Source organism: Meles meles, chromosome 21 (genome assembly GCF_922984935.1).
Source record: "Meles meles chromosome 21, mMelMel3.1 paternal haplotype, whole genome shotgun sequence".
In the NCBI taxonomy this organism is placed as follows: domain Eukaryota; kingdom Metazoa; phylum Chordata; class Mammalia; order Carnivora; family Mustelidae; genus Meles; species Meles meles.
Window position 1 is genome coordinate 10,700,847 of NC_060086.1, and position 17,622 is coordinate 10,718,468.

A 17,622-nucleotide genomic window follows, 5' to 3' on the forward strand; every position below is an offset into this window, starting at 1 on the left:
CGCTTCGCTAGGCCAGGCTAGCCGCCAGCCGAACTCCCGCCTCTCCTCGCGGCCCGGGGTAACCCGCCTCCGCGCGCACGGGGCGGGGAGCTCGCGTCTCGGAGTGCGCCTGCGTGAAGTCGGCGGAGGCGCGTGCCTACCAGAAGGTCCTTGGGAAGGTGAGTCTGGTCCGCCGTGCGGTGAGGCTGGAGCGGGCGTGGGAGCCACGCGGCTGGGTGACGCGGGACGGGACTGGAGGTGACATGGGAGCGGGAGTCCGGACAGGGAAGGTCGCAGCTGGGGTCGGACGTCTAGTGAGACAACCAGGGCTCCAAAGGCCAATGTGGAGGGGGTCGGGCTGGCCTGAGCGCCCGGGGGAACCTCTAGGGAGGGGCGGGTGCCCCAGAGAGGACAGCGGCGGTGCGTCTCTAATTCAGGGGTTATTAGCTTGGGCAGGTTGAGGAACTTGGGTAGAAAGAAAATTGCACCTTTAGTTTTCTCGGTGTGAAATGAGCATTTCCTTCCGTGACTGACGGAGTAGCGTTAACAGCGCCCTAAACTAAGTCGTGATTTTTTTTTTTTTAAAGATTTTATTTACTTATTTGTTAGAGAAAGCACAAGCAGGGAGAGCCACAGGCAGAGGGAGAAGCAGGCTCCCCGCTGAGCAAGGTGCGGATGCGGGACTCGATCGCAGGACCCTGGACTCATACCCCGAGTGGAAGGCAGACGCTTAACCCAGCGAGCCACCCAGGCGTCCCGAAGTCGGGGTTTCTAATGGTGATGAGTGTAAATGATGGTTAGAGACGGAGTGCCTGTAGCTACCACAAGATATCATTTATATTAGTCACTGTTGTGACAGGATGGCAGGATCTTAGTATTAAAGGGTCAAAAAAGCAGCGTGTGTACTAGTATAGGAGGTTTTGTTTTTTTTTTTTAACGTCTTGACACTTATTTCAATATCATTGGGGTTTTTTCTTGCGATGCGGTGCATTTCATTTAATGCACTGAAGCACTTTATCTAGGGGCGTCTGGGTGGCTCAGTGGGTTAAGCCTCTGCCTGGGCTCAGGTCGTGATCCTAGAGTCCTGGGATCGAGCCCCGCATTGGGATCTCTGCTCTGCGGGAAGTCTGTTTCTCCCTCTCTCTTTGCCTGCCTTTCTGCCTATTTGTGATCGCTGTCTGTCAAATAAATATTAAAAAAAATTTTTTTAAAAGAAGCACTTTATCTAATGTGGCTACTTGAAAATGTAAAATTAGACCTCTGAAGTGATTGCAGATTGATTAATAACTGAGACTCAGGAAGGGGAGTAACTTGCTGAGGGTCTTGTAGCAGTTCAGCCGAGTGCAAAGGTGAGACTGGCAGGCTGTGGAATTGGGCTGCCTGTGGACCCGGGTCTGGGGAGCGTATTAGACAGCCTTTGTTGACCAGCACCCCGCTGATACTAGTACAGAGGGCCCTTACCATTGCAGAGGCCTGCCACTCTAACAGAAATATAATGAGCACATATGTAATTTTACATTTTCTTTCTTTTTTTTTTTTTAAAGATTTATTAACTTATTTGACAGAGGGAGAGCAAGCAGCAGAGAGAGAGGGAGAAGCAGATCCCAGGGCCCTGAGATCATGATCTGAGCCTAAGACGGATGCTTAAATGACCGAGCCACCCAGGCATTCCCTGATTTTTATTTTTATTTTTTTAAAGAATTTATCGATTTATTTGACAGAGGAATAGACCACAAGTAGGGAGAGCAGAAGGGAGAGGGAGAAGCTGAGCTCTCCACTACCCAGGTGGCCCCTGATGTTTTTTTATTAAAGAGTTTCAAGTATGCAGACCAGGATCTCTAGCGTAGCACTGTCCAGTGGAAATAGAATGCAAGCACATATATGATTTAAAATTTCCAAGTTGCTGCATTAAACAAAGCTTACAAATTGTGAAAACTAATATTAAATTTTTTTTTAGCCTGGTATACCCAAAATTATCATTTCAATATGCTGAAAGATTATTTTTTTGTGTGTTTTGTTTTTTAAAATAATTTATTTATTTATTTGACACAGAGACATCACAAGTAGGCAGAGAGGCAGACAGAGGGAGAGGGGGATGCGGGGCTCGATCCCAGGGTCCTAAGATCGTGACCTGAGCCGAAGGCAGAGGCTTAACCCACTGAGCCATCCAGGTGCCCCAAGATTATTGTGTTTAATTTACCTTCTTTTTTGGTATGAAATCTTCGAAATCTGGTGTGTGATTTATACTAAAAGCATATCTTCATTTAGACTAGACACATTTTAGGTGTTCAGTAGTCACATGTGGCCAGTGGTTAGTGTATTAACAGCACAACTCCAGCCCGTTTATCCACAAATTTTGCAGAAAAGGCATGCTTGACTTAACTTCCCTGTGCAGAGGCCCAGAATGGTGTTTTTTTTTTTTCTAGTAACATATTAAAATAGCTACAATTTCTTAAATACCTGTTAAATGAGAAGTACTAAAAACATCTCATTTGATCTTCATAACCTTGTGGTGAGGTTGGTGGGATCGTCCTCATCCTGCAGCTGAAGAAATCTAGACACAGGAAGGTCAAGGAATGGGCCTAGTCACACGGCTCTGGCCAGGAGTCAAACTCAGCTCTAATTTCAGTGCCCGGTCTCCTAGATCATAGCTTGAGAATACCACTAGCTTCCGTCTGTTGAGTGCTTTACTTGCCAACACCGTGCCACACGCCGTGTATTGGAGGCCTCATTCGATCATTGCTACAGTGCCGTGTGGGCAGTAGTTCTAGGTAACCCCAGTTCACAGGGCAGGAGACTGACCAGAGTGGCAAGTGCCCAGGGACTCACTGATGGTTCTTTGGCAAAAATGAAATCTGAACCCAGGCATTCTCACCTCAGCACTCGGGCTTGTGACCACTTCTCTGTCTTCTTTCTGCCTTTCGGGACTACAGACCCCAGTAGTTTTCATTATGTTTCTGACCTGTGCCAGGCCCTGGAGGAGAAAGCCAGAGATGGACCTCGTGAGGCTGGCCCGGCTCTTCTCTGGACTCCGCCCCATAGGACCGTCCGCCTTCCAGCACCTTAACCCTTTCGGAGCCAAATGCACAGGAGGCAGGGAGGGGCCTGCATGGCTGAGGGCTGCGGGGCTGATTCGACCCTGCAGCAGCTCCCCCTCGCAGCTGCCCCTTGGCCAGGGGAATGGGAAGAACTCAAGCAGCTTCAGCTCTGACCTGAGCCAGCCTGACCCCGTGGCCTCTCAGGAGGAAGAGGAAGAGAACTTTGGGACCCTTTCCAACAAGTACTCCTCGAGGAAAATGTTCCAAAAATCAACAGCCCAGTTGTATAACCTACGGCTCAGGGAACAGAGTGCTGAAGACGAGGAAACGGAGCTGGAGCCAGAGATACGGCGGGGCCGGAGGAACACGCCTTACTGGTACTTCTTCCAATGCAAACGCCTGGTCAGAGAAGGGAAGGTGAGGGAACCTTGAGATTCCTGGTTCGACTTCCCTGGTAGCCCAGTATTTCGGAGGGTGGCCTTACCTTCCTGATCTCTAAGTATTTGGATGCTCAGGGCTCTTCTGTCTGCACGCACCCCGGGTGCTGCGCCGGGCGATCCACCAGCCACCTGACATTCGGGGGCCCCACTCCCTGTTGCAGCTCTCATGTTAGTACCTCCAGCCCAGCCTTCCTGGTCTGTATATCTGGCTACCTCCCCAGCTCCCTTACAGTCACCCATACGGCCTGAGAGTTCGGTTCCCAGCCTTGTTCTCCCTGCACTGTCTTCATCTCACTAAATGGCGATCCCATCATTCCATCTACTCAGGCCAGAAGCCTTCAGGCTGTCCCTAACTCTTCTCTCTCTCTCACCAGTGGGAGTTTCAAAATGTTGCCAGTCCTCACACTTCTCAAGGTGCTACTACCCCTGAGAGCCCAGGCCCCACCTTATCCTCACCCCCTCAGCTATTATACTTGCCACTGGGCTCCCTGCTGCCCTTACCCCCTCCTCCCAAGTCTGTGCAAAGCACAGAGCCACCCAGTTAAAGCAGATTATGTTACTCTTCCTTCCAGGACTCTTCTTTTTTTTTTTTTTAAAGATTTTATTTATTTATTTGACAGCAAATAGGCAAAGGGAGAGGGGGAAGCAGGCTTCCCACGGAGCAGAGAGCCCGATGCGGGGCTCGATCCCAGGACTCCGAGATCATGACCTGAGCCGAAGGCAGAGGCTTAACCCACTGAGCCAGCCAGGCACCCCCCCTTCCAGGACTCTTAATGTGTTCGATAACACTGCTGTTCACGTTCCTAGGTGTTGATAATGACATTGCATCTATGTTCAGAAATCTCTTAGAGATGTGTGTTGAAGATCTGGGGAATGAATGATGTAATATCTGGAAATGTGCTTTAAAAAATTCATTTTCAGGGTGCCTGAGGGGCTCAGTCGGTGAAACGTCTGACTCTTGATCTCAGCTCAGGTCTCGATGTCAGGGTTGTGAGTTCACGCCCCACGTTGGGCTCTAATTTTGGTGTGGAGCCTGCTTAAAAATAAAAGAAAATGAAGTTTGGAGGAGGAGTACAAGGTATGAATGAACAAGATTGGCCAGATTTATTTATTTATTCATTTATTTATTTATTTATTTATTTTTAAAGATTTTATTTATTTATTTGACAGAGAGAGAGATCACAAGTAGGCAGAGAGGCAGGCAGAGAGAGAGGAGGAAGCAGGCTCCCTGCGGAGCAGAGAGCCCCATGCGGGGCTCGATCCCAGGACCCTGAGATCATGACCTGAGCCGAAGGCAGCGGCTTAATCCACTGAGCCACCCAGGCGCCCCCAGATTTATTTATTTTTTTGACGACTATTTATTTATTTATTTATTTGACAGAGAGAGAGAGAGAGAGAGAGAACACAAGCAGGGGGAGCTGCAGAGGGGCTGGGAGAAGCAGGCTGTCCACAGGGAGCCCAACACGGGGCTCTAGGATCATCACAGGACCCTAGGATCATGACCCAAGCTGAAGAAAGGTGCTTAACCAACTGAGCCACCCAAGTGCCCCATGGCCACATGTTAATAACCATTGTAGTTATACTATTCTCTTTACTTTTGTGTATGTTTGAACCATTCCGTAGTTAAAAGTTGAGAAATAAAGAGACGCCAAAGTCACAATAGCTTATGAAGCCTGCAGGGTCTCCTTTTATGCCTTTTACCTTTCTACTCTTATCTCCGCTTCCCTCATGGTGCTACAGCCACCCCGGCCTCTTCTCTGCTCCTCCAACTCCCAGGCACACTCCTGCCTCAGGGCCTTTGCACTGGCTGTTTTCGATCCTTCAGATCGTTGTTCTACTGTCACCTTCTGGGTGAAGCCCTGCTTGGCTGTCACATCTAAAGCTGAATCTCACATCCCCTTCTTTTGGCACTTCTTCCTTTGTTGTTTTAAAACCTAACACCAGGGTGCCTGGGTGGCTCAGTTGGTTTGGCGACTGCCTTTGGCTCGTATCATGATCCCTGAGTCCCAGGATTGAGTCCCACATCAGGCTCATGGCCCTGCGGGGAGTCTGCTTCTCCCTCTGAACTTCTCCCCTCTCATTCTCTCTCTCTCTCTTTCTCAAATAAATAAATAAAATCTTCAAAGTCAAAAAACCTGGGGCACCTGGGTGTCTCAGTCATTAAGTGTCTGCCTTCAGCGCAGGTCATGATTCCAGCCTTCTGGGATCGAGCCCCGCATCGGGCTCCTTGCTCTGTGGGGAGCCTGCTTTTCCCTCTTCCATTCCCCCTGCTTGTGTTCCCTCTCTTGCTGTCTCTCTATCAAATAAATAAAATTAAATCTTTAACAACAACAACAAAAAAAACTAACACCATTTGACACAATATTTTTTTTTTTGTCTTAGTTTTCTCACTTGGCGTCTGTCTTTCCACACTAGAAGATGCGTTCCACAAAGGAGCTCCCCCTTTTGTTCACAGCTGTACCCCTAGCAAATAGACCTTGCAGGATTCAGTCATTACTGGTTGAACCACTGGATGAAAAAAAAAATTAAGTTGTAAAGGGGTGAACCAAGGATTTAAAGGGGATGGTGTAAGGAGTAGGGCTGGGGTAGAGAAGACTGTGGGCCAAAGGGATTTGCAGCCAGAGGAAGCTGGTCCCGTGGGGCTGCTGTCTTGTGCCATCACAGGAGTCTGCTGCTATGAATGGCCCCCTGCGATCGTGCAGCACAGAGGCCCTGAGTGTGCTCACCAACCTTTGCAGAATGCGGTCTCCCATTCCCACTTAGAGGGCTCGTACGATTGGGGTCAGCCAGGAAGCAAGGGCAGGACAGATCCCAGGATTTGCAGCATTAACATTTTCTGAGGACTTACTGAGAGTGCCTGGCTCTACTGTAGGCCCACAGAGAAGCAAAGACACGGATGGCCCTGATTTCAAGGAGTTCATCGTCTGGCTGGAAGGAAGGCAGCCATGGCCGTGGGGCCAGGAGCCTTCATAGGTGATGGTAGTTTAGTGGGCTTTTCTTCCTGGCCACCACGAAGCTCCCTTGCTGCAGAGCACAGGGACCAAGAGGCTGGTGGCAGAAGCCCAGGGCGGCTGTGTGGCTCCTGGGCAGGCCCAGGAGGGCCCCTCAGTCTCAGTCTCGCTCCCTCTGCTGAGGGTCTCAGAGGCTGCCCTGAGCCGCCTCCCATGTTCCCTTCCTCCCAGCTGGCCGAGGCCCTGGACCTGTTTGAGCGGCAGATGCTGAAGGAGGAGCGACTCCAGCCCCTCGAGTGCAACTACACGGTGCTGATCGGGGGCTGCGGGCGGGCCGGATACCTGAAGAAGGCCTTCCGGCTCTACAATGATGTAAGTGGGGGTGCCCCAGGGCCGGAAGGGGGAGCTTCCTTCCTGGGTTCATGCTTCATCCCAGCAAGACTTCTTGTCATTTGCGATGGATGTCCTTGAGGCTGGATCGTCTCTGGCTAGAAGCAAGGGGGAGGAATTGTGGTTACAAATGATAAACTGACGTATCCTCTAACAGACCTCATGAAACGTCGCGGTGGAGAGCGGCAGGGAGCTTCCTTGACCAGCAGAAAAGCGTTCAGGTGCCAAGTGAGGGGCGGCTGGTGCCAGGGGGCGTTGCCGTGGTTCTCAGTTCATGGTGTGGTCGCAGCGTTTCCGCACATTCGGAGCATCCTTAAGTGACTTGCTACTTGTCACTTCAGAGAAGTGCAGTTCCCTCTTTCTTAAGTTATTCTCTATCAATTTGTTGCTTTTTTTTTTTTCAATAAACTTTTTATTTTGGAACAATTTCAGATTTATACCAAAGCTGCAAAGTCAGTAAAGAAAGTTTTCAAATACCCGTCACTCAGCTGATCCCCGTATTAGCACTTGGCTTTACCGGGAGCTTTCAGACTCCAGCTTGCTCGGTCACCGGAGGGTTTGAGAAGCAGAGCGGCAGCCTCGCCCTCTGGGGGGGACACGGGCCGGGGGACACGGGGTGTCCTGAGATGTGCTGCAGTGACATGCTCCTGGCCACTGCTGGTCTGGGGGCCACTGTCCTAGCTGACCCTTGCAACAGCGTTTCAAGGTGACGGTATCATCCGCATTTTCCCAATAAGGAACTGATTGGCTCGTGACCCCTCAATTAGTAAAGTCTGGAGCTGGTGTTGGATGGTCTCCTCCTGCCTTTTCCCAGACCAGATCCACCGGTTGGGTCTTAAGAGTCGGGGTGACCTGGGAGCATCAGGAGGATCCTGCTAAAAGCCTCTTGGGCCCACAGTGGGCTGATGGCCACGTTGAGGATAACTCTTTGCTCGGTGCGTCTGGAGCAGTGTCCGTTTTCAGAGGCCCTCAGGCCAAGTCGGGGTTTGGGAGAAGGAGGCTCTGATACATCACTCAGCCCCGCCTTAGCACTGGCCCTGCTAATGGGCCTATTTAATGCAGGAGCGGGGTCCTCTCTAGCTTTCCCTCCGTTCGGCTCTCACCTGTGTGTCCAGCTGACCCCAGAGCCGCCTCCGGGTGTCTTCCCATCTCCGCAGATGAAAAAGCGGGACCTGGAGCCCTCAGATGCCACCTATACAGCCCTGTTCAACGTCTGCGCCGAGTCCCCCTGGAAGGACTCTGCTCTGCAGAGCGCCCTGAAGCTCCGGCAGCAGCTGCAGGCCCGAAACTTCCAGCTCAACTTGAAAACGTACCACGCGCTGCTGAAGATGACTGCCATGTGCGCAGACCTCAGGATGTGCCTCGATGTGTTCAAGGTGAGGGTGCCCCACGGGGGGCCGGTCCCACGCGGCTGATGTGAGGCTGTGGCTCTCTGTGTCCCTCACGCGAGGCTTCAGGGGCTGATGAGGAGTCAGGCTTGGGTTCAGCAATGCGCAGAGACCTCAGTCTGACAGATGAAAGAGGCCCTGCCCCTAGGATGGCCGTGGGCTCTGTGTACTGTGACTTGTTAGGTGGGATTCCTTGGTGCTGCAGTGAGAGGGCGGGGCTTCATAGCGCCCCAAGGCCTCCTGCTCAGCGAGAGCAGTGGGAACAAAACTCCTTGGTGTCCAGGAGGTGCCAGGTTTGAGGGGAGCAGGGGAGGGGAACATGGGAGTGCTGAGCAGGGGCCTGACTGTGTCGGGGCTTTCACCCTTGAGGGCCCTTTGCCCAAAACCTCCTTTTTCTTTCTTCTTCTTTTTTTTTTAAATATTTTATTTTTTTATTTGACAGAGAGAGAGAGAGAGACAAAGCACAAGCAGGCAGAGAGGCAGGCAGAGGGAGAGGGAGAAGCAGGCTCTCCACTGAGCCGGGAGCCCGATGCGGGGCTCGATCCCAGGACCCTGGGATCATCGCCCGAGCTAAAGGCAACCGCTTAAGCGACTGAGCCACCCAGGCGCCCCTCTTTTCTTTTTCTTATTTTAAAATTGTGCTCTGTGTTGGAGCTTGGAGCTCATTCGGGGCTTGACCTCTTAACTCTGAGCTCAAGACCTGAGCTGAGATCAGGACCAGATGAGCCGCCCATGTGCCCCCCTGTGGCTTCTTTTATCGTCCGGCTGTAAGGAGGGTTTTTATTCCCAGTTTCAGAGGCGACAGTGAGGGGTTTAAGCAGGGAGGAGCATGAGCGGGCTGGCGGTTCGGCCCTCTCAGGGTGCGGAGGGAGACAAACATGAGGTAACACCTACAGGAAGGCTCTAGGTCCCCACGACCAAACCTCAGGAGAACCTCGGCACGCCCTTGGCAGCTTTGTCTTCCCTCAGGCCCATGGGCACACTTGTTGTCTGCTCTTTTTTTTTTTTTAGATTTTATTTATTTGACAGAGAGAGAGATCACAAGTAGGCAGAGAGGCAGGCCGAGAGAGAGGAGGAAGCAGGCTCCCCGCGGAGCAGAGAGCCCGATGCGGGCTCCATCCCAGGACCCTGAGATCATGACCTGAGCTGAAGGCAGCGGCTTAATCCACTGAGCCACCCAGGTGCCCTGTTGTCTGCTCTTAAGTTCTGTCTCGCCTTTTCCACTGCTGACTGACGCATTTCCTCACTGCATGTCGTGAGGTTCCGCCCTCCTCCCGGCAGGAGAGACCTGATGAGCCGTCCAGGCACCGCACGGTGCACAGCAGCCTTTAACCAGACCCTGGGTTGGTGGCTGCCTTGAGCTGGCAGGAGAGGCGGGATCATGGGGTCTCAAGCCTGGAGAGTTCTTGAGAGAGACGGATCCCTCCAGAGGGTGCCATGTGAGGGGCAGGCGGTTGAAGCTTCCAGAAGAGGGCAGTGTGGTTGATAGGCCTCTGACCTGTCCAGAGATGCCACTGATATTTTATGCGGGTCACTCTGACTGGTTGGGGAGAGGGACCAGTTAAGAGACAGCTGTGATTGTCCAGGAGGAGGGAGCACGAACTGAAACCTCACTGAAAGGGGCGCCTGGGGGGCTTCGTCAGTTAAGCGTCTGCCTTCAGCTCAGGTCATGATCCCGGGGTCCTAAGATCAAGCGCAGGGCTATCTGCTCAGCAGGAAGCCTGCTTCTCCCTCTCCCACTCCCCCTGCTTGTGTTCCCTCTCTCACTGTCTCTCTCTCTGTCAAATAAACAAACAAAATCTTAAAAAAAAAAATACCACCTCACTGAGGTGGAAGGGTTGGCGACAGGAGATGCCTGGGGACACGCTGGGGACGGGAGAGTGGCAGTGGTGGGGTAGTGTGGGAACAGCCACGCTCACAAGACAGAGGAAGAGAGGCTCAAGGAGGAGCCCCTGAGGGGCTGAGAGGCGGAAGAACGTTTCGAGAAGGCCGTGGCCAACCATGACGGGTCCGAGGGAGGCCAGTTGTACCAAGTACATGAGCACGTGCCATGGACAGACACCACACTCTGTTGTGGGGTTGTTCCAGGCACCCTCTGAGGTAGGTCATGCCCGTGACAGATGGGGCTGGGACCGGGGAGCTTCCTGCCTTGCCCACACTCACAGGTGGCCCGTGGCAAAGCTGGGACTTGAAGCCAGCTCTTTGCAGTCCCAGTGCCAGGGCCTAAATGTGGCCGCTGGCATGGTCTTTGCAGAGGGGCTACCCAGAAGTGATGGTGGCATCAGCCAGGAAGAGCAGCCTGGAAGGAAGGAGAGGGCCAGGGAATGCAGGCAGAGTTGGACGGGTCGGCTCGGGAGCTGGTTCCCAGCCACCCTAGAGCCAGATGCAGGTCCTGTCTCCCCCAGGTACACGGCCTGGGGCCTGACCCAGGACTGTCTGCCCTGAGTCAGACCCGTCGGGCCCTGGGCTCTGCCACAGGTTCTCACCGTGGCCTCCACTCCCTCCTCCAGGAGATCGTCCAGAAAGGACATGCAGTCACAGAGGAGACCTTCAGTTACCTGCTCATGGGCTGCATCCAGGACAAGAAGACAGGTTTCCGATATGCCCTGCAGGTCTGTCCCTCCCAGCTCTGCCTTCCTGCCTCTCCTGCTGCCCCCCTTCCCCTGTGCACCCATGTCGGGCACAGAGGATGATCACGTGTGCATTTGGGCACCTGTGACTGCCCCATGCTGGGTGGATTTATGTTGACAATATTTTGGCCTTTGCAAAGCACACTGCTGCCCACCGTTCTCCAGATGGCAGGGGGAGGAGGCCCTCAGAGGCTGCGTGGCTGCCCCCAAGTGAGGACACAGCCCATGCTCTTGCCCTCACCAAGTGGCCTTCTGAGCAGCTAGCTCAGATTAGCAAAGCTTACAGTCTTACCCAGAGTGGTTGTTGGGCCTGCCTCCCATGGGCCCCCACTCGCCATCTCTGCACGTGGGAGCCAGGGGTCTGCATGTAGTCCTGGGAGGTTCTCCCGGACATCAGAATTGAGACACACTGCTCTGATTCCACCTCAGATCCCCAGAGAAAACCTCCCCCGCCCCCAGTCCTGTGTGGGGGCGGTATTAGCAACGGTACCACAGGTGGGAAGGACCCAGAGCTCACCTAGGGCCCTCCATCTTAAAGTGGGTCCCACAGACCGGCAGCATCAGCCTTACCTGGGGGCTTGTCAGAAAAGCAGGGTCTCAGCCCCACCGTGGTCCTGTTGTGTCCGGATTGGCATTTCAGCAAGACCCCCAGGTGGTTGACCCACGTGGAGGCTGAGCCCCGGTGATCTGGGACAGCCCTGGACGGATGCTTGCCTGTCTTCTGGAAGCAGTAGCTTTTCTAATGAAACTCAGCCAAGATCTAGATCTCCGTTCTAGAGCTGTTCTAGTTAGAAACAGTCTGTAATGCTGATAGCTGGTTTGTGTCGTGCCCTTACTCAGCTGCTCAAGCCAGGCAGCGTCAGCCGTGTTTCACAGACAAGGGAAGTGAGGCTCACAGAGGTTAAGTAGCTGGTCTAAGGTCTGCAGTTATTAAGGAGAGCTGGGATTTGAACCGAGGTCCATCTGACTCCTAGAGCCCGAATCCCTGCTAAAGTTCTGTCCATGTTTTCCCGTGAAGGTGCCTGCTGAGGCCCTTGCCCTCCTTAAGACTCCGTCTGATGCTCAGCCGACCTTTTGCAGGCTGTACCCACGTGGGCCTGACCAGCCCCTGCCTTGTCTGCACACTTAGCCCTGACGAGGACAGGAAGTCGGATGTGAGGTCTTGTCCCCCCGAATGTGGCTGCCCTTTGAGCCCACAGACGAAGAATCCAGGATGACCAGTGAGCCCTGGGTGGCATCTCCTGGCATCTTAGAAATGGTGTGGTCTGGGTGTCAGAGGGACCTAGATGGGGTCAGAGCAGTCCTTTGTGCAGCGTGTACGGTGCTAGGCACCGTGCTGTGGGGCGAAAATGATTTCATCTCAGTAGGAGACGGGGCTGCTCGGGCATCCAGTTTGGGAGGCGCTTTTCCTCGCTGAGCTGCCTTCCGCTGCGCCTGCCCTGTGCTTTCGTCCTTCCCAGAGGCTGCATGAAGAGAGCCCATAGTGGGAGCTCAGGAAGTGCTGCTGAATCCGGTTCCTGAGTCAGCCTAGACTCTTCCAGAACCTAGCCTCTGTGATCGTCCCGCCCCAGAGAAGTGCAGAGAAGGTGGGCAGAGACCCAAGGGGAGTCTGTTCCCAGTACAGGGGCCCTGGGAGAGGGCAGAGAGATGAAAGCGGGAGAACAGTTTGGGGCGAGCTTGAAAGGAAGGGAGTAGCACCCCCATGAGGTCTCCCAGGGAGTCCTCAGATTCTTAGGATTCTTAGTTCTCTGGAGCCTGGCGTTGGGTTCGATGCTATCCAGCTCCTTATGGTGCCCCTTGCCCTTGCCGAGCAGTGGTTGACTCCCTGTGTCTGCTCTGCTGAAGGCTCTTCTGAGAAGGGTCTCGGAGCCACGCTTGTCTCTCTCCGGCAGGTATGGAGGCAGATGCTGAGTCTGGGGCTCCAGCCGAGCCAGCATGGCTACAACCTACTCCTGGGGGCAGCTCGAGACTGCGGCTTGGGGGACCCGGAGGTGGCCTCAGCACTGCTCCTGAGGCCCAGGGAGGAGACGGTCATGCTGCAGCCCCTGGCACGTGGGTTTCGGGCAAGGAGGAGAGCCCGGGCCCGGGTGGGCAATGGCGTGTCAGTCAAGCTGCATGTGGAGGCCTTGGAGAGGCAGCTGTTTCTGGAATCTTCTCGGGTGCTTGAGAGCCTGCCAGAGCCTCGTGAAGCCCCAGACCCTAGCAAGGCCCAGCCTGAGGTGGAAACGAACACAGAGCCCGACCACAAGGTGGCCCTCACTTCCTTGGCCCCAGAACCTTCTCCCTGCGGGCTGGAGGCTAACCTCCTGACCTTGGGAGCAGTACCCCCAGGCGTGGTCTCCTTTGGGACTGTGACCACCCCAGCTGACAGGCTGGCCTTGATGGGGGGCCTGGAGGGCTTCTTGGACAAGATGGAAGAGCATGGGCTCCGACCCAACATCAAAACCCTCACGCTGCTGGCTGAGGTGGTGGCGCCTGGGAGTCCCTCAGAGTCCTCACTGCTGACCGTCCTGGACACGTACCAGGTGGAAGCTGACGTGACATTCTTCAACACCCTGATGAGGAAGAAGAGCAAGTCTGGTGATCTGGAGGGGGCAAAGGTGAGGGGCTGGGAGGTAGGCACCAGGTGCAAGGCTGGGGCCCCTCCTTCCCTCCTCAGACCTGACTGCAGGGCCTGGCTGCCTGCAGGGGGTGTCACCCCTTCCTGCGGTAGGTGAGCTGACTGGCTAAAGCCTCCGGTCTGGGCCTGGGCTTGGGCAGAGCTGAGAATGGAGGGGTGAAGCGCCGGCTGCGCTGCCTGTCCTCACCGAGGAGCTCACAGATGGCAGATCCCAGACATCCTCACACCACCTGAGAAGCACAAGACATGCAGGGGCCGTGGGACCTTTGGCCTAAGAGCCTGGTGGCTCGGGAGTGTCCCCACCCTTCGGCCACACTCCCCAACACACTCACACACTCCCCAACACACGTACGTATACACACACATACACACACACACCGATACATCCCTCTGTGTTAGATACGTTCGAAGAGCTTCCCATCCGTTCCTCACACCACCCCACAAGGCTCTGCCAGTACGAGGCTACCCCCATTCCACAGGTGGGGACACCGGAGCCTTCACGCGATTTTGTCCGTGTGTCTGTGTGATGGCTCTTTGGTCAGAGCACTGAGCTGGGCTCCTGTGGGCATCAAAGGTGACAGGGACACAAGCCTCTGCCTTCAGGGCCTCAGTGGAGAGCACGCCTTCCTCTAGACTAGCCGAACACAACAGAGCCCCTCCCTGAGCCAGCCAGGCCACGAGGGCATCTTCTTCCTCACCCCCAAGCCCCCCCAGCCTCAGCTTTACGCCCCACGCTGTTGTTGGCATTGCTTCCCACCCTGGACTGTGGGGCCAGGGGGCTGGGAGACCGCTGGTGCTCAGTTGACGTTGAAGGGCTGAGTGCTGGCTGCACGGCCAGCAGGGAAGCAGAGAGGCATGGGAATGTGAGGGGCCTCGGGGCAGGGGGCTGGCATGGTAGAGATGGTCTGGAAGGTAGGGTGTCCTCACAGAGTGGCTAAATTCCAGGGAGCTGGGTGCTTGCAAGCCGGGCTGAGACCCGCATCCAGTGTGGTCCCGGAGGGAGTGGTGAGGCCTCTGAGCAGAACTGTGCCCTCGAGATCTCCTGCCAGGCTTGGTGGGTCACAGCTTCCAGGGATGCCGTCTCTGTCCCCACAGGCACTGCTGCCACTCCTGGCAAAGAGGGGCGTTGTCCCCAACCTGCAGACCTTCTGCAACCTGGCCATCGGGTGCCACAGGCCAAGGGATGGTCTGCAGCTGCTTGCAGACATGAAGGTGAGTGGGTCCAGGCCTGGGGGAGGGGTGGTACGCATGGTGCTAACCTGGGGTGCTCAAGGAGAAAGCTGGGCCCTCCTGAACCCCCAGGCCTCTGCACCCGGACAGCCCAAACAGTGTGCATGGGGGCGGGGAGAGTAGGGTCGCTCTAGCTGCAAGGGTAGAATGGTCACTGGCCCAGCTGGAGAGAAGGTAGACGCTGGTGAGTTGCTTCAGGATCTGGCAGTGAAAACGGGCTGTTAGAGTCTTGAAGGTGGTTGCAAGGGGGAGAGATGGTGGGGAGGAACAGGTTTTTGCCCCGACTCTGGAGGGATGGGAGGCATGACTAGGGTGTTATCAGCGTTCTGGGGGCAGGGGCTGCAGTAAACCCACAGGCAAGACCCGAGGAGGCGGTCTCCTGCGCCTGCTTTACTGCCTGGGTCCGTTGATCTCTGAGCAAGTTCTTCAGGCCGGGGAAGGTATGGGCCCCGGGGCTGGGTGGAAGGGACCTACAGTGCAGGGCACGTGTGCTTTCCTTTTGGAGTGGGGTGTACAGCCCATCGTTGGCACCAGGTTCGGACCGTCTTGGCCTGGTGGCTGGTCTGCAGAGCAGGCCTGAATGGCCTGACGCACCCAGAGGGCTGCTGTGTCCCAGTGGCTGCCGTCACCTCGCTGATTGTCTGTCTGTGCTGTTGCAGAAATCCCAGATGACCCCCAACACCCACATCTACAGCACCCTCATCAACGCGGCCCTCAAGAAACTGGACTACACCTATCTCATTGACATCTTGAAGGACATGAGGCAGAACAGGGTCCCGGTGAATGAGGTGGTCATCCGCCAGCTGGAGTTTGCCGCCCAGTACCCGCCCTCCTTTGATCGGGTGTGTGTGCCAACCTCTCACTCGCCTGTCCTCTCTAACTGCCCTGCGTCCCCCTGCCCACCCCCACCGGGTCTGGCCTCCCGGAGCTGGAACTCCCTTGCTTTAAACTGTCAGTGGCTTCCCTTAGGAGAAATCCCAAATTCCTTAAACCGCAACCCATGAGTCCCTGTGGCCCACTCCATCTCCGGTCACTCTTCCCGGATTCACTGTCAGTCCCACTGGCCTTCCGTCATTTCTGTATGACACAGCCTCTTCTGCCTCGGGGTTTTTGTATTCCCTCTGCCTTGAGTAGAATCCCCGCTTCCCATAACTGGCACCTCACTCTGTCGGTCTCAGCTTGGACGGCTTGTTCTCAGGGATGCCCCGCTGTTCCCTCTTGCCCCTCGTATCCAGTGCTATTCCTTTTCACTGTGTTTCACAGCCAGTAATTACACCTGCCCATTGCCTGGTGCCCCATATAGACCCTTGTTCGTTCAGGGAATGGGGATGGCAGCCAGGCCGCGACAGAGTCTGCTTTGTAACGGCCACTTCTCTCCCTGTTGTGCTGAGGATCGCAGGCTCGGGGGGTTCGGATGTAGCGCCTGTGGGAGTCCCCCACGCTGAGTGCCCCCAGGCAGCTGTGGCCTGGAGGTGCGCCATCCCAGTGGGGAGGGAGGGAAAGGGGCAGCGACACACCAGGCATGGCGTGCAGGTGCAACGCGTGAGGGCTACTCTGGGGGCTCAGAATCCGGGAGACAGTAGCAGATCGTACGCCAGGCAGAGGGCCTAGCTGGGCATCTGAACAGCTAGTGGTTAGTCTTGCCTTACTGGTTCTTCAGGGGTCTTCGTGTGTTCTGGATACTCTTCTAGTTAGTGGACTTGTCCCTACTCTGTGGTGCAGTGTCCTGAGGGCGTCATCTCAGGTTCAGTCCAGCTACCAGCCTACCACAGGCCTTAAGCTTACTGGATTTAGATCACACTCCTGTTCCCTTAGGATGGGGACTTATTTCTGTCTGTCCCTGTGGAGTTTTTGTTTTATGTACTTTCAGGCTGGATTAGGTACATCCAACTCCTGGAATTCTTAAATCTTTTGAATCCAGCTGCTTGTCATCGTGTGCTAAGTTTTTATCTTCAATATATTTTTGGCTGTTTTTTTTTTTTCTACGCGTTTACCAGCTTTCTTTTAGCAGCTGCCGACCCTCTCGTTTTCTCTGTTTCTTCCCCCCTCTCGAGACCACTGCAGCGGTGCTGAGAGGACACAGGGGAGGCAGGTGCTCAGGCTGTGGAGGCAGTGTTAGCACCCAGTGATTCTAGTTTGGGGGGCCCAGGGGGCCACCCTTGGGTGTAGCACAGCAGCACCAACCTTGAGGGACGATTAGCAGATGGGAATGTGGTCTGCCCCACAGCAGCTGTTTCTCGACAGTAGGCGACTTGAGTATCCATGGTTTTCCTGCCCTCCCCCTTTAACCATCTAGAAACGAGAACAGCCTCCCTGAGGCCAGAGCCGGCTGCCGTGGGTTGGGATGAGCCGTAGGTAGCATGCAGTGACTAAAGTCTCCTCTGAACCCTGTGCTTCTCCATTTATAGTACAAAGGTAAAAACACCTACTTGGAGAAGATTGATGGCTTCCGAGCTTATTATAAGCAGTGGCTGAAAGTGATGCCAGCAGAGGAAACCCCCCACCCATGGCAGAAGTTCCGGACCAAGCACCAGGGGGACCAAGACCCCATCACAGAAGCCGATGTGGACAGAGGCCTTGGAGGCAGGTGATGGGAGGCGCTGGGCCTCCATCAGAGCTGGGACGAAGGGTGTGTTGTTTATAGAGCCCCGCGGGAGCCCCAGGAGCCTCTCCGCATCAGGCCCGTGCAGGTACTCACGTGGCCTCAAGCCTGAGGAAGGGCCCAGCGCAGAGTGAGTGCGGCAGCATTTTGCAGGCATTAGTATGAGGACACACGCTGGGCCCAGGGTACCTGACGAGTTCATGGCAGATCCGAGAGCGGCCTGGCCCCGTAACAGACCAGCTCCGGTCATCCTCATCTGGGGGGTGGCCGTCCCCACAGTGATGAGGAAAGTGAATTTGCTCATAGTCACACAGCATCTACAAGGTAGAGTCGGGATGGAGGCCCGAGGGGACT

General features: G+C 55.0%; 1 protein-coding gene across 3 annotated transcripts; it reads left to right on the plus strand.

Moving 5' to 3' along the window:
* The first annotated feature begins 119 nt into the window (after positions 1–119).
* PTCD1 (pentatricopeptide repeat domain 1) lies at positions 120–17,566 on the plus strand. Of its 3 annotated transcripts, none has more exons than XM_045993229.1 (9): positions 120–158; positions 2,951–3,434; positions 6,640–6,780; positions 7,956–8,174; positions 10,697–10,798; positions 12,709–13,416; positions 14,532–14,648; positions 15,326–15,508; positions 17,075–17,566. In XM_045993229.1, exons 2-9 carry the CDS (start codon positions 2,973–2,975, stop codon positions 17,255–17,257), a joined length of 2,115 nt encoding a protein of 704 aa, XP_045849185.1. In that variant the 5' UTR covers positions 120–158; positions 2,951–2,972; the 3' UTR covers positions 17,258–17,566. The 3 variants fall into 3 exon arrangements, with proteins under 3 accessions (XP_045849185.1, XP_045849184.1, XP_045849183.1); XM_045993228.1 differs by lacking the exon at positions 120–158 and adding an exon at positions 187–237; XM_045993227.1 differs by lacking the exon at positions 120–158 and having other exon boundaries at positions 2,174–3,434.
* The last annotated feature ends 56 nt before the right edge of the window (positions 17,567–17,622 follow it).

Bases quoted from the DNA above. Each gene is read 5' to 3' on its own strand.
- PTCD1 (XM_045993227.1), top strand. From the start codon at position 2,931: ATGTTTCTGACCTGTGCCAGGCCCTGGAGGAGAAAGCCAGAGATGGAC. The intron at 3,435-6,639 runs GTGAGGGAACCT...CCTTCCTCCCAG, and splicing joins GCCTGGTCAGAGAAGGGAAG to CTGGCCGAGGCCCTGGACCT. The intron at 15,509-17,074 runs GTGTGTGTGCCA...CTCCATTTATAG, and splicing joins ACCCGCCCTCCTTTGATCGG to TACAAAGGTAAAAACACCTA.